Here is a 24627-nt window from a genome sequence, read left to right on the forward strand (position 1 = left end):
CTATAGTATGATAAAGCATTAGAACTAGTATTTTATTAAATAGTAATTGAATTTGACATAGTAATGCTGTAGCATGTGACTGGTACTCCCAAAGCAGGACTGCTCACTCAGAAACAACTTGATTGTCTCCTGTCATCAGTTCTCATATAGTTATGAGAAGAAAAGAAGCTTTAGGAAAAACACTTCCTGAAATCTAGTTTAATTTTCTGACTGCAACCAAACTGTAAAGTGTGTACAGTTCTGCTTTAGTTGGAGTTTTTAGTTTGAAAAATAAATTTTAGAAGTTTCTTTATTATATGTTTGAGATAGTAATGGGAAAAGACTATAAATTACAGCTTTTGAGGCTGTTGTTGTGGAGACCAGTTTCACTTGGCTTTAACAATTTTCCTCCTAGTTACAGACAGTGAGGAGAAATGACGTGCACCAGTCCGAGCCATCAGTGCAGTTTCAGTGGTCCGTCTTTCATAGTCCAATTCAGAACAGAATTAGGAACTTACAGCTGTGTCTGCTGCCTTCTGCATTACTGTTTTCATAATTTCCCACAGCAGGTGAGCAGGCATCCCCTTGGGTCTCATGATGGGAGGGTACTGCGCCTGTTGAGGTTATTGGGAGCAGAGAGGGGGGGGCAGCCCTCTAAGCAGCTTCCCTGAGATAAGGCCAGGAGTTACAGGTGAGAGGCAGAAAGAATTACGTTTTTATCTCTCTCCTCCTTTCTCCTGAACCTAACACAGTGGTAAAGAAAATGCACTATTTTTAGTGAACAACTTGTCTTTTAAAACATTTCCTCCTCCTTGGAATTGAATTCCAGTGGATAATCTAATAATAATGTGCCTGTAAGCATTACTGCTTTCTTAAATTATTATTTATGCCATTGCACTGGCATTGTGACTATCTAAATGTCATGAAATTGGTGTTCATAGCTGTTCTTGCAGCAAACACCAGTTACTAGTTTACTTTTCTCACCAAGCTGGCTTAAGAAATTCTTGTGCTCTTCCAGCCATTCGTTCCCTTTCTGTGCTCCAGTTCAGCATCTCTGTGCCAGTGCAACTGTCTGTAGTACTGTGCTAAATACTGGATCAGTGAAAAAGCTGCTTGGTGTTTAGCGTTTGGAGGTTTCTTTCTTGTAAGTGTGTTCGAGTGATCCTGTTTCCAGTGTGGTCCAAAAAATTACTTATATTGGCATAACTGAGGAAGGAGTGAACTGCAGTAAAGAAGGTTGGCAGCGGGGAGACTTCTTAAACTGACTTGGACACAGGAGAAAACACTTGTGGAAGTTCTACCCTCTACTGTGAAGTGCTTATCATGGTTAGAAAATGGTTACGAAAAATTGTTTTCTTTTCTCAAGCAGGTAGTTAGTTACTTTCTATAATGAAAATGGGCTTGTAGCTTAATGAAACAATTAATGTTGTCTGCTTGTTCCACAGCTGTTGAAATAGAATAGTTTTTAAGATTCGTTTCATTTAGCTTAAATATTATAAAATGGCTGCAGTGTATAACTACTCCATTTTATATATTATGTAAAAAAGATTGTTTTCCATGTAAATAAACTTTAAAGATTATCCTCCGTCATAGTAAGTACCCAGTAAAACTGGTCTACTTGTCTTGGAGTAAAGTATAATATATTACTGGTTAAAGGTAATTTAATCAAGCCTGCCTTACCATTTGTGAAACGTGCAGAGAAAATAATGTCAATTCTTCATTAAATTGACTGTTAAAATTGCCTTTTTATCTGAGTATATTTCTCCTCTGCCTGCGTTTGTATTATGGTATATTCCTGTTTAACACTATAACTTGTCTTTAGCCAATGTGTTTTGAGAAGAAAAAAAAAAAAAAGGAAAAAAAAGGGTCCTGAAAAGGCACCACGGTTCTATACAAGCAAAACTAATTGCTTTTATTAAAGGAAATTATTGAGTCTTTTAAGGACATGCGCAAGAACTGAAATATTAAATACTATTTTACCATTTTTAAACAAATATAGGAAGAGCTCACATCTTTAGAATTTGGTAGATGCTTCTGGTATTCTCTGTTATCTTGTGTTAGAAGTTTGTAATATATCTTGTTTGAATTTTGCCGCCTATGTGCTGCAGTATTATATATTTCCTTGCAAAAATGCAGTGTGTTACAGTACAAGTTCTCTGAGAATACATAAATGTTGTCACAACTCTCCAACATGCTATGCCTTACCCATGTTTTGAAACTTCACGTTTCATACGTAGATTCAGAGTCTATTGAGATTCTTCATAGCTGCTGCTTAAAACATGGGTGTTTCACTGGTGACCTATGATGGGGATTGCTTTGTACAGGCAGTTGAGAAGAGAGGCTCCTAACCAGCAGCTTGTGGAATTCTGCAGTAAGTTTTAATTCAGGTTACTTTCACTTTGTAAAGCATGAAAACAAATTTCTTTTGTGTGCCCTTGTATACATATTAATTGTATTTATAAAATGTTCTATAATCGTATAACTGTACTGTAAATACTATTTGATATTCAGTGGCATTCTATCCTAGGGCAGGCCCTCTTGCTGTATCTTTTCTATCCTCAATTTGTAATAGAATCTATAGAATATATGGCTAGAAAGTCTCTTTGAGACTGACCTATCTTCTGCTGTTGCAAAGCTGTGAGTGGGAATGATTTCTTTAGACTCCTTTTAATATTATTCAGCTAATAGGCAGTGCAGTGGGTGGGTTCTTAGATGATGCTGCTGTCACCCAAGATACTATTAGGCTTTGGTTTCAGATGTCTTTGGTGTTTCAGATCAGACCTTTAATCTGTTTGCTTTAATTCAGCCAAAGCAAAAAGATAATAAATTGGATCAATGTTGTAGTAAGATGTTTGAATGCCTTAAGATGCTCTTGATAAAGGCACTATTCAAGTTTACTGATTTATCTATATAGATATATATAGATATATTCCACATGTGTATATGTATATATAATGTCTTTTTTGTATTATAAATATCCTTCTGCCTGTCAGTTCTTTTGGATCCTCCAATTAAATACATAGACCACCGCACAATTCCGCTTAAGCAAGTTATTCATTTATTACGTGCCTAGTTACTAAACTTGTCAATCTTGCATTATCTCACAGTCATAGTAAGTTACTCACCACATGCGTGGTATGTGATCTCTGAATGCTTACTGGTATGCTTGGGTTTTATAGGGTTACATGGTGGTGGCTTGGACCATGATCTCCAAGTCAGTCCCCTGACATTCGTATGAAAAGAACACGCACCTTTTTATCCTGACTTTTCCAGCGGGTACCCCTTTGTGCAGGAGGCCCAGAGGTCCTGCTTGCCTGTCTGTACCCGACAGCTGAGGAGCTGAGGCTTCCTTGCCCCTGCTGACGGAACTGTTAGCACAGTGTGCGTCTTGGACCTGGGGGGATGTGAGTGGATGGTTGCATTGACACTTATTTAAGTTACTTCAGAATACAAGAAGGAATTCCAGCAGTTGTGAACAGCCTAACTGAATTAGCAGCTACTGGTAATCAGTGACATTGCTGAGGTTTACAAACTGTTTTCTCAGAATCGGTTTCTGTAGCCTAATGCCTGCTGAGATAATAAAAAACACAATGAATCTTTGTAAGCAGTGAAAATAAAATTCTTGTTTGGGCTAATCAAATATGAAATGTAAACATTAGTTGCCCAAATGCATTTATTTTTCTTTCCTTCTCCTTCACTCCCCTGAGTCCCCTTTATGCTGCAACAGCTCTACTTGATTAAGGAAAAAATTGCATATGTTTTAATAGCAAAAATATCGTTGAACTTAGCTGTCATCTCACATTTGTAACCTGTCCTCAAAAGTATATATTTTGGTGTTCAAGAGTTCAATTTATTGGTGCTCTTTCCCTGACCTCTGCTGCCTCTTTCATCAAAATAATTAAATCTTAGTTGTTTATTATGCATACATTATGTGTCATAAAGCTATTCATTTTCTTAAGAGCGATATGGTATCTCGCAGCTTTCAGGTTTATTAGGGAAAATCGTCTTTGAGAAAGTCCCCTTCTTGAAGCGCCCATCTCAAACTGCTGGCGCAGAAACCAGTGCCTTATCCCAGAGGCTATGTCGATCCTAATTCGTCTACCTTTGGGTTGAGGGGGGGGTGGAAGTACGGCATCCATTAGCCACCTGCAAAGGGAAGAAGGGTGATCCATTTTGGGATTCTCAACCGCCGCCGCGGGGGGCCCGCCCCGCCGCGACCGTTTGAAAGCCCGCGGCGGCGCAGGCGCAGTCCGCTCCTGTCACCTTCAACCGAAGGAGGCGGGAAGACCTTATTGTACAGGCATTGGTGGTTCAGTGGTAGAATTCTCGCCTGCCACGCGGGAGGCCCGGGTTCGATTCCCGGCCAATGCAGGTGACTTTTTTTTTTTTTAATTATTATTCCCCACTTAAAAATAAAAAAAAATAATAAAAAGCTCGTCGCGGTCAGTAATAATGCTCAAACAGCCACCAACGTGTTGTCGGCCCGTCTGAGGCGGACCTTTACCCACACCGCCGCCTCGCCGGGCTGGAAGTGACGCAGCCGGATTTGCCTTCAAACTGCCGGCGGCGGCGGGAGGAGGAGGAGGAGGCAACGGCGGCGGCGGGCAGGGCCGGGGGTGGGCTTAGCGCGGCTGGAGGAGGAAGAAGCGGAGGGGTCGCTGCTGGGAGCTGCTGCCGCCGTGGGGGCCGAGCTGTGGAGCGGAGTAAGTGAGCGAGAGAGACCCGCCGCGGTTTCCTTCCTCGTGGCGGCCTGGTTGTCCGCCCCCGGCCGCCGCTGTGGCCGGTGCGGGGCGGCCGCCCCCGCCCCCCGCCTCCCGGGGGCCATGCGCTGCCCCGGCTCGGCCTGAGGCGAGGGGCTGCCCGCCGGAGGCGAGGGGCGACGCCCGCTCCCCGCCTGGCCCGGGCCGCCCTGAGGGAAGCCGGGCACCTCACCGCCCCGGCGGGAGGAGGGTTTCGGCTCCTCCGTCCCGCGGCCCAGGGGCCGGGCGGTGCTCCGGTGAGCGAGTCGCTGCCGTCGTTGCTGTCGTGACACCCGTGACCATTACACCGTGCTCGTCGGTCTTACGACACTGCTGTAGCTTACACGTGCTCGGAGCCGCACGGGGCATCGCCGGGGCGTCCCTAAAGTCGTCGACAGGCGACTGCCTGCAGGTGCGCGGCAGCTCAGCACCCTGCCCCCGGGCAGTCGGGCGAGGTGGGGTGCTCTGTTACCGCACCGGTGGCACTCGTTCAAACTCTGAGCTTTGGTTCGTACTTCTCCATCCCCATCCACCTGTTTTGGGGTTTTTTTTTTTCCTTAACGAAGTAAGGTTTTTGCAATTATTCTAGTTTTCTCTCCAGAGAGAAGCAGCAGGCATCAATTCCAGATACCTATTCTGCTGTAGACCCCTTCTAAATTTTCTGAGAAATTTTCTAATTTAATATTGACCATCTAAAAGAATGCCAGCTCCCATGAAATGGGGAGTAAGTAATATGATTATTTTTTTTAAGTCTTTTGAAAGGCTTAGCCTTGAAAACATAAAGCCATCTGCCAACAGGGTATCTCTATCTAATGATTTTTTTTTTTTTTTTTTTTGCACAAACAGCTAAGTATGCTTATGTTTGTGGTTGCTGGTCGTTTTTCTTTCACTACCGTTACTGTTAAATAAAATAAGTGTATGAGAACTAGTTTGTTTAGTATCCAGTAAGTCTGGCAACTCTTCTGTTTCCCAAGTAATTAACACAATCGCTTGTTGATACCAAATGTTGCTAGGAGCGGATGTTATGAAGAAGAGTATTAAAGCTGGAAGGGAGCTCTGAGGTGATGTAGACCACCATGTCATCAGTAAAAACTGATTCCTGAAAGCGATTACTTTGTGGTTTGGGGTTTTTTTTTTTCTCTTCTGGCTTCCTGAGAGAACTTTCTGAATTTTATGGTTGCTTTGATGTCAGAGCCTGTATAGCAGGCTGAAATAATGGAAACATGTACGCTCTGCCAAAATTCAGGCTCTGGCTTAGTCCGAACATTAAGGCTGGACTGAAGGACTCTTAGGATGTATTTTCTTTGTACAGCTTGTGCTGTTCTCTGAGTCAGCAGAGTAGCTGATGGGTTCCCCATAGTAACTGATAGACCCTGACTTTAATCTTCTCTCCTAATATCTGCATATCGATCTCTTCTTTCATTTTTTAAAGTTGTGTGGGATTTCTTTGTGAAACAGGATTGGTACTGTGTTCAGCTTCAGCTTCCCAAATTCTAATGTATGAATGTGAGCAGAAATTACTTATAGTCATTCCTTATGATAATTCCTTAAAGTCATTGTGGAAAACATGATGTATCCCCAGTGTTTTCTTGATGATGGTCAGGCTGTTATCTTTAAAATAAAATATAAAAATAAGTTCCAAAACCTCATTTTCAAAAGCTGTAGCTGTCTTGAACCTTTGTTAGGTTTCAGCCCCCACTGCTCTGGGCTGTTCCAACTCTAGAAGTATTTTAGATGCTTGGAGCAAATGATAAAATGTATTCTCTTACTAGAGATGGGTTAATTTGATGGTTTCTGTTGTGTGAATTTCAGGGAACCATATATACTCACAGCTAGTATAGAGAGTGAGTATTCTTATTGTGAAGCGTGTGTTTCTACACAGTGTAGAATTAAACCTGCAAGACAAAATGCTTAGGTTACTTTCCTTATATCCTGTAAACTTTACGAGCTCATTACTGTTTCAGTTGCTGTTGGAACATAGATAACTTCATTGGGCATGATTCACGGAAAGGTCATAGCTGATAAGTGCAGCCTTGCTGCTTTGACATCCTGTTATGTGATAGTACTAGGTATTTGTAAACACTTTAAAAATTCTTAAGTGGTGCAGGATTAGTTTTGTGTTTGTTTTTTTTAATTGCTTCAGGTCTGGTTTAACTCTGGATTTGTGCATACTCACACCTGTCCCTTATGTATCTTATCCCCTACTCTGAGCTGCCACAGTCTGCTATGGCTTTCTGCTGCAAACTTTAATCTGGTTTCAGATTAGTACTCTAACTCAGTTTTTAGCCCTGTCTTAGAATTGCTTCAGCATCTTCAGTTACAGGTGCAGTAAGCCTATAGAGTCACATTAGTGTGCCAGCTCTGATACTGCCTGTATTCAAGTGGCAGCAGCAGTGACATGCCCAGACATAAGCAGAGCCAGCAGCTTTTTCTGCCCCACTTGTACACAAGAGCCTTGTATTTGGAAGCCACTTCAAGCTCTTCTGCTCTTGTGACTCAACTTGAAGCAACAAATTAAAGTGGTTTTCTAGTTTAAACTAAATTCTCTTGCATTTTCAGTACCACTGATGAAATGGATACGTTCCTGGGTTTTCATTGGAATTACTACTTTTGGTTATGTTGGAAGCATTATAAACTTAAGTAAGCATGTTCCCTCCCCTGCCATAGGAGATGTTAATTCATTCTTCTTATGTGTCTGTTTCTCCTTTCTGTCCTTCCTTTCTCTGTCTTCTCTCACCTGAAAATCACATTTACTCTTTTGTTATGTGCAATACTGTCATTTTGGTCCCAAGCTTTCATATCTTTATGACTTAGCCTTTTTAGGTTTTGGGGTGTTTTTTTTGATTCTTGCTATTTTCACATTTCCAGTTGAAAACTACTCTTACAAGCTTTTTTTTTTTCCCCTGGATATTTAAACAGAATTGCTGTTCTGCTTGGATCGCTCTACAGCATTCAATGTAAAAAAAGTTATCTATGACTTCTCTCTGTGTTTGAAAGTCTAGTTTGGGTTTAGTAACTTGCTATTACTTGATTTTTAAAATGTTTATTAGCATCTTGCTCAACTTGTGATTTCAGTAGTGTTAGTCATCAGTTTGAATTCTCAGGACAGGCAAACAGGTGTATCTGGTAGGATGAGCAGGAGTGGAAAAGCTTGCTCCTAAATATAGCAGGGAAAACTTTGGTAATATCTGTGTGATGATCCATACAGCAGTTGACAAACACCTTCAGGCTCTTGCTCCTGAGGTAAAAACCAACAAAACTCCCAAGTCAAACTGTGTCTCCAAAGCCTAATTAGCCTGGGATATGGTAGTCTTTGTAGTTGCTGGTCACATTAACTATATCAGCTTGTAGACATCATGGCCAGCTCAGCAAGTCTCTGGCCAGAGTGAGATTATATAGCGTAGGTTCTTACGATGGCAGGTTTCCAGAGTCAGCCCCACGGGTCCCTTCTGCGTGGATGGGTGCGGGCTGTCAGAGGCCTTTCTTCAGCTCCACTGCTGCCAGAGTTTTGCTGATTGGGCTGGATCTTTTCACAGCAGCTATCTGCTTCAAGGGAAACTGGGGAAAGAAGGGGAAGGAAGCAAAAAGAAGAGGGTGTTGTCTCAGGAATGGATCAGCTGTGTGTCTGTGCATAAAGCTACTTGGGAAGGGGACAGAAAAAGGAGCAGAAGTCTTAAAATGTTTGATTTGTACTTAGCAGCTCCTCTTTACAATGGGGAGCTAATGTTTCAGCAGTACATTGTCTGGTGTGTGCAAAGTGTGGCTTCTGAAACCTCTGATAATGTGTCTGAATCTGACCCTGACCTGGTCTTGAAATGTGTCCAGTCTTAAATCTGTTTATTGCGCATGTGAGTTTAGTACCTCTTATATTCTTTAAATAGTTGATCTGTATCAAGTATGCTTCATCCCAGGGCTTAGGCGTAATTGCTTGTCTGCAATTGCATCTTACTGGTAGTGGGTACAGGTACTGAAATAAGAGCAAGACAACTCTCTTGCAGGCATGTTTATTTGCTTACTTTAATGTTTTCTGTGCTTGGTTCTAGGAAATTAGGAGGAGAGTGGGGAAGTTCTTGGTGTGCAAGAGACAGGAAAAGAGGACACGGTGCAGGTATCTTAGACAAGAAGGGGATGGGATGTATAAGTAATGGATAAGAACACAGGATGACTGCTCTGTGGACAGTGGTGACTGTAAGGAATAAGTCTACTGCTTCTACTTATTACTGTATTTGTATAAATAATAGTTCTGTGCTATTCTAATCTAAAAGCACAGATTCTGCTAAGGCTGCAAAGTGGAAGTGGTCACAGTCCATGATGTTTGCTCCAAAAAAAACCAACAAAAAAACCAAAACCAAAAAACCCACTGTTGGGGAAAAGTAGCATGGTTTGAACAATATGTTAAATAGAGTGGGTAGCTACACACTAAATGTCTAATTCTGGCCTTTCCTTACCTCTCAGTGATAACTTAGCAGCCTCAACATTTTTCAAGTTTCTTTTTAAGTGTAAAAATTAGGGTGAAAGGAAGGTGAAAGCTAGGCATGGAAGGAGGATATTTGTTTCAAAGAAACACTAAATAAAACTGAAGAGTTGTAAAATCAAACAAATGGAAAAATGGTGTTCTCCACAAGGCAAAATCAGACTGTTAAACTTTTATGTGTGGAATAAGGCAAAAAAATTAACAGAAGTTAATGCATCTGGCAGGGCTTTCGTTTATTGTTTGTTGGAAGTTGTTTTTTTTTTTCAAACCACAGGCCATTATAGTATGGATGATGTTCTAGTGCTAGCAGTAAAATACCAATTTATCTTACAATATGATAAAGAGGGAAGGAGAGTGTGCAATTGTGGCTTGCAACAGTGCATTTAAATCTGCCTATCTTGTATATGCTTTTCAACAGAATCTTCATCACATGAAATAATTCTATGAAGTGAAGAGTTTAATTTGTAGTAATAGAGAAACAGTTATCTTTTTGTATGGATGACATTTGTTCTAGGACCTTCTTCTAACGAGTATATTTCTAGCTTCTATATTTTGATATGCCAAATGAGGTAATGAGCATATGAAAATAGTTGCAAAAATTTGTTCTCGTCCTGGGATTATTTTTGTTTTCCTTAATATTTCCTATTTTTTTCAGCTTCATGCTGAACATGAGCCTTGTTATGATCAGTGAGAATGTAAAGCTGGCCCGTGAATATGCCTTACTGGGAAATTATGACTCTGCGATGGTCTACTACCAGGGAGTTCTTGACCAAATGAATAAGTACCTCTACTCTGTCAGAGATACATACCTGCAACAGAAATGGCAACAGGTAAATAGTACTTTTCTGGGACATTTTGAGGGAAAAGCATTGAAGTGGCGAAAATTGCCTATCTTATGGTAAACAAAAGTATAAAAATACTTACACCATTCTCTGATAAACTGCAGAGCTGTTATATATAGGTGCTTTTTTATTATATAGGCTTAAATAAGTCTTCTTTATGACTTCTGGCTCTGACAAGGACAAAACAGGCAATGGAGCACAGCCCTGGGGAGCCAGTGCACTGTCTGGCTTGTCAGCTCCTTGCCGATGAGAGACCCTGTTATGCTGAAGTTTTTTAGGCTGGTATTGTTTTGAATGGTCTTATTTCCCTCTCAAAGTTTTAGTAGTGTGACTTAGATCCTTAATAGAAACTGAGTTGTGGCTACCACGTTAATTTATCCTTAACACAAACCATCATTTTTTTTCATTGACATTCAATCTATTAAGTTGTGTTCTTTTCTGTCATACTTGTTTCATATGCAGAATTTGTCAAAAGTCTCTTTGGTTTTAAATCCAAAATCTATTTGTTTCTTCTTTAAATGTGCCGAGGAAGGCAGAAAAACCTTCTTAATATCTGATCTGTGTTTTTCTTTTCTATTGAAGTAGAATCAAGTAGCTTGTGAGACCTTGTGGAATCCATCCAGGCATTACATGGGCTTGAACAGAGGACTGTTATCAACTTATTCGCAATGTGCTTAATCTACTTTTTTTTTAATCAGGTTTGGCAGGAGATAAGTGTGGAAGCTAAGCATGTGAAAGATATAATGAAAACACTAGAGAGTTTTAAATTAGACAGTACTCCATTGAAAGCTTCACAACAAGAATTACCAGCTCATGATGCAGAAGTCTGGTCTTTGCCAGTACCTGCTGAACGTAGGTAAGAGGAAACCTGAAGATCTAAATGAATGTTTATAAGCGCAAAGTGTGCTTTGACTTCAATCTGTTCCTGTGTAATTTTTGTTCTAGAACTTAAATGTGTAACATTTACACCAGTAGCTCGCCGCCATTTGTGGTGAAGGAGATGCTGTTTTGAGGCAGCCTACTTCAGCTGGGAAACTTCTGGGGATTTTATCTTATATAGGCTTGACTAATGTCAAGCTTTTCGCCCCGACCCCCGACTCAAGATAAACTTGTCATTCCATGGAAGCTCAACTCTATTCCTGAATTGATCTTTTCATCAACTTTAAAATGATTCTGCATGTAGCTGATATGAAAAGGAGGAAGATGTATCATCAGAGTAACAGTAAAATCTGTCCAAGCTCAGTTCCTTTTGTGTAGCAAGGTGGCTTCCTGATCTCCTTCAGGAACTGGTCAGTTAGGCTAACATAAGCTCAAGGGAAGGGGTGGGAACAAGCAGCTGCAGGCAAGCCTGCTTATTTCAGATGTAGTTTTGAATTATGCTGGATTAGTGACTGTGAAACCAAGGCCTTGTGGTGTGGTTTGACAACATAGCTGCTGCTGAAAGGGTAGTCCTACCCTCCACAGTTCCCTGAGGTTTGGTTTGGTTGGTTTTTTTCACTTTTGACTTTGTTGGTGTTGATAAGCTGGTCCAGGATGCTAAACTGGCAAAAAAAGACACTGTTTTGTGGGGCTAGTGGTTTTTTGTCTGGCTTTTAGTTTGTTTGGCTTTTGTTGTTTTTTTTTCCTGAGATTAGTTCTCTGAACTGGTTAATTGGAGGTTCTAACACATGCCAGTTGTAGCATGAAGGAGGGAACAGGAGTGCATGCAAAGCAGACAGAGAATTGTGCATTTTGACAGAAAGTGACTATTAGATCAGCTTAGCTGTGCTATCAGACTTCTTTGAGGCTTTGAACTTACATGCTGTTTCTTGCAGGTGGATAACTTCAGTCTTTATGGGTACATTTTTATGTTTGGGGTTTTTTTTAATCAATTTATTTTAAACCTGCCTTCTGAAAGAAAGGGGTCTTGTGTGGTCACACTGTTTCTGTTTATCTCATTTAGTAACTTTGAAACGCTGCTGGCTGATTTCATTCAACCCTTCTGGAAGAATAGAGTCTGGGAAGTAGAACTTTCCTCATGTTTTGAAGCTTTCTAGAGAAGAGATACACCAAAAAAAAGGGAAAGACTTGAGAGAATTGTTTCTGTTCCATTTATCTTGCTAGCTGGTGAAGTATTGAGTTGTGGTAATATGAAAAAGCCACAGTGAAAACTTGGGCTGTGTTGCGTTGGAACAGCCACAGTAAATTCCTATACTGAGATAGCAGAACTCACAAATTTAGGTGGAAATTAGACATGTAATAACACCATTCCTTTATTTTGAGCTTTGGGGTGGAATTCAGAGGTGGCTAGGTGTTCATAAATAAAAGTATAGGTTGGTAGGTACTCCATTTGGAGAGTGAAAAGACTTTTAACACTTATGATCTTCTCATTAGCATATTCACGTTGCCTAATATGCGTTTCACCCTGAAGAGATATGTACAGTTCTGACAAACTTGTTGCTGTGAGTCAATTAAAGACAACTTTTATGAAGGTACTGGATCCTGATATATCTTGAATGATATGTCAGAACACATCTTCTAGTTCAAGTAAATGCTCTCCAAATCAGTGTCTGCCATTTTCTGTTCTCTAGAAATATCCCTGAACTTAAATAGCTTATTAATACTGGAATTTTAGGAAGGTCCATGGAAAAAGTGTATCTGTGAGAGTAATGGATTTGTATGGGGAAGAAACTGAATTTTAAAAAAGAAATCCATAATACCAATCATGATATTGGTTTATTTATATGTGCTTCTAAAAGTAGTCTAGCTTCAAACAACTGGAGGCCTCGGAGGCCTCGCATACGTGTTTTCTCTCCCAAGAAGTGAAAATGAAACTGTCATTCCCAAGATACCTTTAAATTTCTTCAGGTAGGAGAGTGAGGACCACTGTGTTAAGGCAAAAATATATGGGGTTTTTTTTGTTTATTTTTTTCCTAAGCTCCATAATACTAGGGGTTACTTTTATTTATGAAATATACAAAGCAAGGAGCTTGTTTTAAGCAAATGAGCCCCAAGCTTGTGGCAAAGGGAAAATGGATTTTTAGTGACTATCTAAAAATGTCTGTCTTGTTTCTGACATACAGTTTTTTGTCTTGAGCAAAATGGCTTTTCAGTTTGTAACCACTTGATTTGGCTATGTAGTGCTCACCACTGACTTTACACTGAGGCTTTTTGCATATGTTACAACTAATTAGACCTTCGCCAGGACCCAGAAAACGTCAATCCGCTCAGTGCAGCGATTGCAGAGGTCACAATAATCGTATAAGTGCAGCTGTCAGAGGCCCTCACCGTCCATCCTCTCGAAATCCCAATGATAAAGGGAAGGCAGTCCGCAGCCGGGAAAAAAAGGATCAGCAAAATAAAGGAAAAGAGGAAAAGGTAAGCTTGCAAATAACTTCATGAAGTTGAGAAACTCAGTCTTGCTTTCTTAATGCTGAGTGTATTATAAAATTAGATGCCTATAAAATGTTTCTTCTGTTCAAGTCGGCATGCTGATTTGAATCTCACCTTAAGTTATCTTTGCTTTATGGACATTCTTGGTTACGGATTAATTAAAAAAAACAAACCCGCATTTGGAGGAAGTGATCTGGTAAATGTGGGCTTGTTCACTGCAACTGAGAGATAGTTGTTTAAAATTATACCACAGAATTACTGAAACTGAGCCTGACGGAGCTCATTCAAATGGGATGTCCTTGTGGGTTCTTTAATTGATTTCATATATTTTAGACTGAGATTGACTCGCCTGTTCCAAAGCATTTCAAGATTTATTTAATCTTAAAGGGAGACTTTTACTTTTTTTTTTTTGTTGTTGAGATCTGGTATTAGGGCCAGACTCTTTTCAGTTTAAAACAAACAAAAACCCAACATACTTCGTGAGAGAGAATGATCTATGATCTGTGATCTATTCTTTGCAGTCAGAGTGCTTTAATTTTTGCTTGTGCTCTGGTCTCCATAAATTCATATGACCAGAGTAAGACATCATACTGAAGACACTAAGTTCGTAGTTTTCCAAAGTCACAATAAATCAAATATCCATGTAATAGTTTGTTAGCTTCAGCAACCTTATGTAGTGGCAAGGTGTCATGGCCTGTGGAAACAGTATAAACTACAAGGGTGGAATTGTTTAGCTATGTAAGCTACTACTTTTATTAGGAGCTAAATTACATTGTCTTTGAGTGATAATTCTCTCCCACTAAGGGTATACACATACAGAGACAGGATAGGTCTTTTTTCTTTTTTACAGTTGTTCTGTCATCACCAGTGCTTGCTGTTAAGTGTATAAAAACCAGGGTATGTCTGGTGCATTTTATTTCCTTTCAGTTGCATGGTCTTTGCTGTTTGAGCCCTTTCAACTGTGTAGGTTCTTTGCTTCTGCTCTACTGCAGAGCTGCTTCTCTGCTGTTCTTGTCCGTGCTTCTGTAGCAGTTAATTAGCTCTTTTTTACTTCTGTGGTCTTCCTGTAGATCACTTTTGCTCATCCTATATATGGAAGTCCTGCTTAATTTTTTTTTTTGTGTTGCATATATATGGCGTATTTATGACACGTTAGGATTTGAGATACTCTAGTTCAGTGTGACACTTTCTGATCCAGTCTCATGCATAATTCCTGCTACCCAACTACTGTCTCAGATAGTTTTGGATTTCTCTGGGAGAAGAGGCGAACACTGTTATGCTGGGATAGGTGTATGCAGTTTTGATTACCTACTAAAGCAGAGAAGCTGCATCAGTACAATATGCTGGCTTTGGGGAGAAGGCAATGGGACCAGGGCAGTACAGAAGTCTGGGTGAACAACATAGATCCTGCAGTGCAGCAGGAATATGGATGCTTCATAATTTTCATGCTGGTTTATGTTGCCATCTTCTAGAAATATGATGCTATTGTGGACTTGTTATAAAAATCCGTTAATAGCATAACCATTGTTACGTATTTACGTTGTTATATCCTTTATATGTAGAACAAATCCACATCTGAGATTTCAGAGTCTGAACCAAAGAAATTTGATAGTACTGGATATGATAAAGATTTAGTAGAAGCTTTGGAAAGAGATATAATTTCTCAGAATCCCAACATTCGATGGTAAGTTTGAATACTGCTGCCAGTCTTTCTGAGTGGTTGTTTCTTTTTCTTCTTATACAATATGACAAGAATTAAGAGTTTTAGCATATGCTGACGTATAAAAAGTACCTACAGGTTTTCTTTACTCATTAAATAGGCAACTAAACTTCTTGCATAGTTGAATATTTTTAGAACTTTTTTTTCCACCCATAGGTTCATAGAATAGTTTGGGTTGGAAGGGACCTTTAAAGATAAGCTAGTCCAACACCTTGCCATGGGCAGGGGCATCTTTCCCTAGATCAGGTTGCTCAAAGCCCTATCCAACCTGACCATACAAAGCTTCTCAAACTTTTCTAAGAGTCCTGAAATCAGTTTTTTGAGATACTGTTTTGCAATGTGTAAGATTCTAGCGTCTGCCAGTGTCTCTTCATTTAAAAACCTGTTTCACTACCCAGGGGCATACCAAGATAGAAAAACAATTAACAAAGAAGTTATGTCAATATAGGAACCCTTTGAAATCTTGCTGGATGTGAGGTGACTGCCAGTATAAAATACAACCATGTGACAGTACCTTTACATAAATGTGTTAAATATTAAACCTTATACAAAGGTTGTTTTGCATTCCAAATGTTTCCAGGCTTAGGTGGTTTTGTGAGGATTAAATGAGCAAAAATCTTCTGGCAAGTAAAGTAGGCTTTAAAAAAAAACTTTAACAATCCCACAAACAACTTTGCATGCAACTGTCATGTATTTTTCAGTTTAATATGTAAATATATGTTTCAGTTTTTATATTGAATCTTAAATTAGAACGTCAGATTTGAACTAATTCTCCATATAGATATGTTTTGAAACAAAAATATTATTGGGCACATGCTGATAAGTGGAATGCCCTGTGAGTTACCCTCAAGAAAATAAGACCAGCCTATAAAGTATCTAAGTATTAATACATTTGCAATTCTGAAAAAGAATTCTAAGAATTCTTTTTAATTCAGCTCCATTTACTAGTCTTCAGTAAATTGTTCTTGTAATGATGAAAGATGCTATTCAGGTTTCAGGGACAGCCAACCTCTGAGCAAAAGAAAAAAGCATCATCTGGAACTAGCATAAGATTAACCAACTTGCCTTATTCTGCTTATTCTTCCTGTGAATAAGAGCAACGATGCTCTAGTGAAACAGTTTATGTGTCTCTCCTTGCTTTTGCATCCAGCTGGAGTCTACTAGCTGGATGTCAACTGTAGTTGTAGGTTTTTGCTGCTAGAGCATAAATAAATCCAACTCATTTTCCTGCATTATGGAAGAGCCGTTACATAACAATAAGTTTAACTGCATGTTGCTTTGAGCTGTAGACTGATTCTTTTGCAGTCTGTCTGAATCTGTCAAACAACTTTCTCTTTCTTGTCAGGGATGACATTGCTGACTTAGTAGAAGCCAAAAAGCTGCTTAAGGAAGCTGTAGTTTTACCAATGTGGATGCCAGAGTTTTTTAAGGGAATTAGAAGACCATGGAAGGTATGAAAAAATCTGATCCTGTGATCATAAGTAGGATTCTGAGTTTGGATCTTGGCAGAACAAGAAATTTCAGGTGGTTTACAGTTTATATAAATTCTAACCACTTTTTAGTAACAAAATTTATGGTAAATAGTACTAACAAAATAAAGATGTCAGCCAGATAAATACACTGTCTTCAGCTATATTGTTGCAAGGAAGCAATAGTAATTAATTAATTGAATTTGAATAACTTTTCAAGGGAAAGTTTACATATAATGTTTTAATATTATACTACTAAACAAACTGTGAAATTGTCTGTGTTTTGATTCCTGTCCTAAAAGCAGTTCTTTTTCATTTTAATAGGGCGTGCTGATGGTTGGTCCTCCTGGTACCGGAAAGACCCTCCTGGCAAAAGCTGTAGCCACTGAATGCAAGACTACTTTTTTCAATGTTTCTTCTTCCACACTTACCTCAAAATACAGAGGAGAATCTGAGAAACTTGTTCGTCTGCTGTTTGAAATGGTGATTGAAGTTTCTGAACTTAAGTAGTGAGATAATGAAATAGAATTACTTCTGGAATAGTGAAACCTTGCCAAGGTTTAGAACTCGTAGCATACATAAACAGCTCTCCAACCTTCAAATGCTTTAGGACCTTCTGATTTGGCCATGTACATTCAAGATCTGATTATTCCTAAATAGTTTTATTAAAACTGAAAAATTAGGTTGTCTTTATTTTCAGGGGTAGGTTGTTACATTAGAGGTAGCTTGCTATAAGCTGATGAGTGCTGTAGAACATATTTGAATGTAAAACTGGAGGTGGAATCTAATTGCTTTCTGGGTGAGAACACTGCTTAGGCTGTGTGTGGTTTTGGTTGTTCTTGTGGGTGTTTTTTTTGTTTGTGCTTAAGATAAGTGGACTTCCAAATTGTGGTTGTCTTCAGAGCACATAACACTTGAAATTGGCTCAGAATATGTAGTCTTTTTTTCATGTGTTACATGCAGTGTTTGCGAGGGTGCCCAGTACTGAAGAGGGCAGCAGAGTTGCAATTGCAGTAGTCAGAAAAGTCAGGAAATAAAAGATCTCTTTTACAATATAGTTTGACGATATTACATTAGTTGATACCATGCCTGTCAATCAAAAATGCATATACACAATGGACAGCATCTCAACTACTGTAGGACAATAGCTTTTATTATTGCAGATCCTTGTCTTTGACCTCTCTTTTTTTCAGAAAGGTTATTTTGCAGTTGATCTGTCTCTTGGACAGGTTCCATATCATGGTGTCCTAGCTTAATGTTCATCCTAGCTTTAACAGAGTCCTTATTCAAGCATTCTGTGATGACTTTCACAGTTATAAATGTTATTCCAGATGTGTAAAACTGCCTTTAGCTTATTAAACATTTGTTTATACCCCTAACAATTATAGGACTTTGCCAAAAACTGTTCTGCTCAAATGTTATTAATGAATGCACAGCTGGTCTGTAGCTGTGTGCAATGGTCAAAGAGAGGGAGGGTTAGGTATTTTTTTATATTTACGAGCTGATTCATTGGGGTAAACATGTAATTACTCAGCTCTGAATACGCTGCTATTTCTTAAATGCGAGTAGACTGCCATTTAGTTTCTGTTTTATCTTCTGCTTTCTTTAGGCTCGATTTTATGCCCCGACAACTATATTTATTGACGAGATAGACTCCATCTGTAGTCGCAGGGGAACTTCAGAGGAGCATGAAGCTAGCCGACGTGTCAAGGCAGAACTGCTAGTTCAAATGGATGGTAAGTAACCCGATCACTGGGAAGTGCTGGACTGGAGGAAACTTGGGGGGGGAGGGGTGTCAAAACTTCATTCTTCAGAAGCAGTTTGTTCGAAAGCCTTACATAAAATTGGGGTAAAAAGATACAAGTGCACTATTCCAATTGTCAGTGTGGAAGGAAAAAAGTTGCCGATTATTTAACAGTATTTTAGCATCCAAGCAATGACCTTATATTACTGACCCAGAATAATGAAGATTCAGTGGAAAATACAAGATTTCGAAACTGCAGAAGAAAAAAAGTATTAATTGCTCCTTTCAATCTTTACCTAGTATCTCACTTCTCCAAAACCAAGTAAAAAGTGGTTCAAAAGAACTGTCGCTGGTTCCAGTTTAAACTTCAAAGGCAATCATGACACTTAACTTCAGAAGTGGTTGGGAGAGTTTTCTTTTTAAAACACTGAGTTCATCACAGCTATTTGGTTAATATTTCACAAATCAATAAAGTTTAAAAGTAGGTAACACTGTGCAAAATTGCTATAGAAGCATCCTTTTTATACTCTGGTGAGCAGAGAGAAAGAAAGGAGCAACTGAAAAGTGCTAATCTATGGACTAATTTGTGATAGAATTCCATGAGTCAGAATATTTATTTCTGGTTCTCTGATGTTGATACCCTTTTATGTTTGATTTTAAATAGCAGCAGAGCTGTAATACTGTTCTCATAACTCAAGTATGTACATAAGCTAATTTTATTAGTAACAACTATTTGAAGTCCTTTTACCTGAGCATTCATAAATGGTGTTTTGTATGCAAATTTTCAGGCAGACTAAATACAGTGGCTATTCCACAGCCCAATCCTATGATTAAAAGCAAAAACAGTAAATGCAGAGAGTAGCAAGTTTAATGAAATTAACATCTTCATATAGCAGCAGTTTCATAGTACTTTAGAGACAGAGGTGTTCTCTCTGCCACTGAGAAGTTGTGATTCAGTCCACCAAATTTAAACATTCACTTCAGCAGTTTGCAAGAATCCACCTGTGCATGTGAAATATTTGGCCTGAATTCAGAAGTGAAGAAACTTTGTAGAGGAGTAATGCTGCTTTTGCATGGCTGTTAGTGAATACTGTTGCAGAGGGGGAGGTGTGTGGGTTTTGGTGTGGTGATGGTTCTGGGGCATTGTTTTGGTTTTTTTCACATGCTATTACAGGACATTGATGTGAAAATTCAAACACTGTAATGGCAGAAGTACAAACAACTCTGCCATAAAACCATTCCAGCCATGATAGAGAGGAACTTTCTGATCTGAGTTGTGGCCTATGCCACCACTCCTATTTAAACCAAGTCTCCATTTTTGCTTGGAGGCTGCCATATGGATGAAAAACTGAACTCTATTGCACTTAGTGATTCTATTGCACTTGGACTCACTAGAGTGCAATAGGGTAGTTGCTTTAATATTATAGAATTGTGGATATTCTTCTCTCGTTACAGGAAATTTCACAAAATATACGTACATTTTACTTCCTCTCTTCTCTAATGCAGGTGTTGGAGGGGCTACTGAAAATGATGATCCTTCCAAGATGGTCATGGTACTTGCTGCTACTAATTTTCCTTGGGATATTGATGAAGCCCTAAGACGGAGACTAGAAAAGAGAATTTACATTCCTTTACCATCAGGTATGAAGACTTGGGAAGAGGAGTGGTTGAAAAGACTAAAATCTAAACTTTATCAATATCCTTCAGTTTTGATCACCTAGTTTAAAAATCTAATTGATACACGTATGCAAATTCATTTATGAATTCAGGACCAGGTTAAATCTAAACATTGAACACTTACCTTTGTAGCAAGTACAGTGTCCTTTTTCTCGTTCTTCCCTCTTATCCTTCTTCAATTCATTATTTGTCTTCAGAAAGCAAATTGTATAGACTCAATTTTCTATTCTTTGATTAGCAAAAGGTAGAGAGGAACTCCTAAGAATAAATCTGCGAGAGCTGGAACTGGCTGATGATGTTGACCTTGCAAATATAGCTGAGAAAATGGAGGGTTATTCAGGTGCAGACATTACCAACGTATGCAGGTATGTTAACATTGCATCATTTGTGTTACGACTGCTACAAACTCTGAGAAAACTGTTTGTAAAGTAACTAATTTAAATGATTAAAGTTGTTGGATAAAAACAGACTGTAATCTGTTTTTTATGTATGGCTAAAAGGTGAAATACTGCATTAATGTTTACCTAGATTTCCATTTGATATTTTCATATAATAATGAGGAAGAGCGGTTGCAACATAGTGATCTAAACAAGCTATGATTTAGGTAAAATTCCATGTTCTTTCATATACACCAAATTTCTTGCATAAGGAATATCCACAGGAAGGTAGACTTTAACTTGTAGAGTTGCAGTCATTCCTCTGAGGTTATACTACTTTAGTGGAACATCCATGTGTAAGAAGCAATAGTGGCAGAGGCCAGAATAACTAAAGTAAAAATGTGGAGTGTTTTTCTTTTGTGACACAGAAAAGATATACCATATTGTGTGACAGTACAAGAGCTGGGTACTCAGCACATTGGCTTTAGCGATGAGGCTGACTTTTTTTCTACGTCCTCCATCTCCCCTTCTCCTCAGCACTGTTTGTATACAATCATTTGTAGGCCTATTATATAAATTAGACTTCTGAAATAATCGACTAAAAATACTTTCTAACCATTCCCCTAATCTTTTCTTTTCTTTCAAAAATTGAAAAGGGAAGGAAATGACCGATCTTTTAAGAGACTATTATCACTCATCTGGTTTACATCTAAAGATTTGCAGTAGCACAGTTGGCAGCAGTGGCAAATTATGGAATCAGCAGTAAGGGACAAAGAACTGAAACAGCTTAAGATGCTGTTGTCATCTAATAAGCACCTGTGTAACTATGCTTTCAGGCTTTGGAGGTAGCACTGAAGTGTGGCAGTGCAAGGCTTGAGCTCCAAGTTGTGCCAGCGCAACTGTTGTGGGGCTGTACTTTGAAAAGGGTAAGAGAACTGTTCTGGATTAAAAACACGTCCTCATTACTTTCCTCAAATGCAGATCCATTCCTTGCCTTGATTCCTAATAAAGCTCTGTAAATGCTTGTCAGCACAGCTGAAAGGGCAATACGCTGTGCCACAGGGATGAATGCAAGTAACCTGTATGCAAAACTGCCACCAAAGGCTCTGTGAGACTTAAGTCTGAGCTAAGAGTTTAGAGCCTCAGTACTATTTCCTGAACAAACCTTACACAGTGTCCGGGAAAATAATGGTATGTTAGTTGCTCAGAATCAGTGTTGTGCAGATGTTTCATTTGTAGGCTTGTGAGATGAATTTGTGGTGTTCTTTTACTCGGTTTTGGTGTTGGTTGTGCTTTGAAAGGAGTTTGTGCCAATAGGTTCACGTTGTATGAAAGAGTTTATTTGGCTTGCTGCTTTGTGCATTTTAGCTGCAGTTTGTCTCCTCCGGTCTGTTCGGTGTTTGTTATTAATTTTATACTGGATACTAGCATCCTTGGTTAAAAGTCAGAATACTTGTAATGTTTTTCAGCAAATTTCATATGTATATACATACGTGCACACACACTGTTGCTTTTTATTTTTTAATCAAAGTCCAATTGTAAAAATACTATTCAAAAAACAAAACCACAAAGAAACACCCGAGTCCTTCATTTGTGGTAGTCTCCTTAGAGATGACTGAAGTGGCAGCAACCAGAAATCCAGACAAATTGGGGTTTGGATGTGCATGATTTGAAATTAGTAAGAAAGTATGCATATTAGCCTGTGTATTTACACTTTGTTAATGCTGTCAGGAAAAACAGATCTTAGACATAATTGTTTCATTTACACTGAGACAAAAGTGGCTGATTTAAAAGTGCTTTTGTATGGTTCAGGCTCACGGTACATAAGCATAGTAAAGTTCAAACTTGTAGACTAACAGTCCTCACTAATGACACAAGCCAAACTTAAGAAAAAGTGAATGAAGAACTCTGGTTTGCTCAATTACTCTCCTACCTTAAAGAACTTGAGGTGAAATCCAAAGTTAGCTGAGCCAGAGTGAAAACCAATCAGACGGTGCAGTTACTAACAGTCAGCATATAGCCATGGAAAATGAAGGTGAAACTTTATTTTAAAAAGACATTCAGGAAATACAAAATGCATCTAAATTGCATATTAGATGTGAGTACAAACTGACTTTGAATCGTTGTTTTGAGTGGACTGGGAAGGTTGAAAGGCCTTTGGAACAGAACTGACCCCTGCTGTGTGTTCCAGTGGGTGGCTTCTTATTTTTTGAATATAGTTTTGGTGATTCTCCAGGCACTAAGGGTGCACTTGAGGAAGCACTAAGAGTTGATGTTGGAATGTCAGTAACATGACTTTACAGAAGTAAGTGGTGGCAGCTGCACTTTAATTTTGTGGGTGTGTTGAGGTATGGTGGGTTTTTTGTTTGTTTGTTTGGGTTGTTTTTGTTGTTTTTTGTAAACTGCCATCTGGAGGCAAAGTATATGCATGGGATGCTCCCCCACCCCACTGTGTAACACTCGTTTTTAGTTCACGAATTATGATATAACAGCAAAGCATGGTGGTATTTGACTAGATGGAGTTCAACTAGGCAACTTTTTTGGGTTGTTCTGAAATTCTAGTTATTGTAGTATGCATTCTAATTGCTAACAATTTAGTAAATTCATGAAGTCTGTCAGTTATGGTTTCCTTTAGGGGGAGGGGGTGAAACTGAAACAGAATATGCTGAAACCATCTTTCTAAATCCTCCTAGAAGACAATGTGTAAGTTTTTTTCCTCTCTTTGGATTCTCACCTACTAATACGATATGATATACTGTTGTGATATTGCCAGGATTACCCTTCCATCTTTTTTACTGCTAGACAAAATAAGTAGCATTTTCTTCTTCTTATAAGCTATATAACAACGAATTAGCAGGAACTTTAGTCTTTCAGTGTCACCCATTTATCACCTCACCAGCTCATCACCTGCTGCTACTGATATTATTGTTGGAAATGCAAATGCAGTCAAACTTAGTGCAGCAAGAAAATAACACACTTAATGTTTATCGAGGCCAGAAGTTTGAGGAGCTACAGGCTGAATAAATTTTGTAGTTTAACATTTAGTTGTGAAAGTATAGGTTGGAGGTAGATACTGTGGATTCCTATTTGGACCAGGAAACATTCAAAACATTCCAGCCACTTCTACGCGTAGGAGGAGTGAAACCATTACTTTTGCCTTGTTCCTGTTTAAAAATACTACAAACAGCAGCTACATCATAGGCATGCAGTGGCATTAGATAAACCAGTTAGTCTTCACCTCTTTTGCCTAGCCTGTGAATAGTAGCTATTCAAAGATCCAGTGAGGATAAATCCATGTTTGAAAAATACGGATAGCATGGTGTTGTAGGTTGTACGAGCACTTGGAGATCTTACCATAAAAGTTTACAGTTCTTTGTTTTATCTTTTTGACTGCAGCAGCTTAACTGGAATGCTATGTTGAGCCTTTCAAACAACTGAACTTGCCATCCTGTATTAAGTAACTTTGTTTTTTTCTTTTGCATCCCTAACAGAGATGCATCGTTGATGGCTATGAGAAGGCGTATTGAAGGCTTGACACCAGAAGAAATAAGAAATCTTTCCCGAGATGAAATGCACATGCCAACAACTATGGAAGACTTTGAAATAGCTTTGAAGAAAGTTTCTAAATCTGTATCTGCTGCGGACATTGAGAAATATGAGAAATGGATAGTTGAATTTGGATCATGCTGAGTTGTCTTATCTTGAAGAAGCCACCTTACGTCTTAAAACAGCTTTATAAGTAATAAGTAGTGTGTCAGTGCACTGCGTGCTCTTTTTAACTTTTGTAATTTAAGAGCAACAGATGTCTAAATAAATTTTTTTTTTAAATGCAAATTCTGTCTAGCTCTCTTTGAACTAGCTCAAAAGTTACCCATTTTTTTCAAATGTGGAAAATACTGATGGGATCTGCTTTGATCTTCAAGATTTTAAAGTGACTTAAATTTAAGACTAGAACTCTTGCATTAGAGGGTTTACTCTTGAAAAATAGCTATTACACCAAAAAAACCCCAAACTAGCCCTGCTAAATGAGTAAGGAATGCTGAGAACTAGAAAATGGGATGAACAGGGTGCAGTTACATAGATGGTTTTGCTAACTGATCTTAAAGAATTCTACCCTTAAACTGTTTCTAAGTTATTAATAAAGAACTTGTACAAAGGTTGAGATTTAGAACAGCAACCCTTGCGCTACTAAGAGTCAATAGATTCAACTGAAGTTTAAGCAAGGGGTAGGATC

General features: G+C 38.9%; 1 protein-coding gene and 1 non-coding gene across 6 annotated transcripts; both read left to right on the forward strand.

The window, feature by feature from the left end:
- The first annotated feature begins 4279 nt into the window (after nt 1-4279).
- On the forward strand, nt 4280-4350 carry TRNAG-GCC. Its single transcript has one exon. It is a non-coding gene; the product is annotated as a tRNA-Gly (tRNA).
- A 239-nt stretch (nt 4351-4589) lies between these two features.
- Nucleotides 4590-24217, forward strand: KATNA1 (katanin p60 (ATPase containing) subunit A 1). 5 transcript variants are annotated; one of them, XM_010581911.1, is made up of 12 exons: nt 4590-4682; nt 8762-8826; nt 9848-10022; nt 10733-10890; nt 13208-13391; nt 14969-15090; nt 16472-16577; nt 16920-17078; nt 18205-18331; nt 19846-19980; nt 20255-20381; nt 23885-24217. In XM_010581911.1, exons 3-12 carry the CDS (start codon nt 9852-9854, stop codon nt 24081-24083), a joined length of 1488 nt encoding a protein of 495 aa, XP_010580213.1. In that variant the 5' UTR covers nt 4590-4682; nt 8762-8826; nt 9848-9851; the 3' UTR covers nt 24084-24217. The 5 variants fall into 5 exon arrangements, with proteins under 5 accessions (XP_010580213.1, XP_010580212.1, XP_010580214.1 ...); XM_010581912.1 differs by lacking the exon at nt 4590-4682 and adding an exon at nt 4868-4975; XM_010581910.1 differs by lacking the exon at nt 8762-8826.
- Nucleotides 24218-24627: the final 410 nt, after the last annotated feature.

This window comes from Haliaeetus leucocephalus, unplaced genomic scaffold (genome assembly GCF_000737465.1).
Source record: "Haliaeetus leucocephalus isolate CR32 unplaced genomic scaffold, Haliaeetus_leucocephalus-4.0 Scaffold819, whole genome shotgun sequence".
Lineage (NCBI taxonomy): Eukaryota > Metazoa > Chordata > Aves > Accipitriformes > Accipitridae > Haliaeetus > Haliaeetus leucocephalus.

What these genes read in the sequence shown, in the direction of transcription:
- KATNA1 (XM_010581911.1), top strand. Translation starts at nt 9,852, where the DNA reads ATGCTGAACATGAGCCTTGTTATGATCAGTGAGAATGTAAAGCTGGCC. An exon ending in ACTGCTAGTTCAAATGGATG is followed by an intron (nt 18,332 to 19,845) that starts GTAAGTAACCCG and finishes TCTCTAATGCAG; the next exon opens with GTGTTGGAGGGGCTACTGAA. An exon ending in GACATTACCAACGTATGCAG is followed by an intron (nt 20,382 to 23,884) that starts GTATGTTAACAT and finishes CATCCCTAACAG; the next exon opens with AGATGCATCGTTGATGGCTA.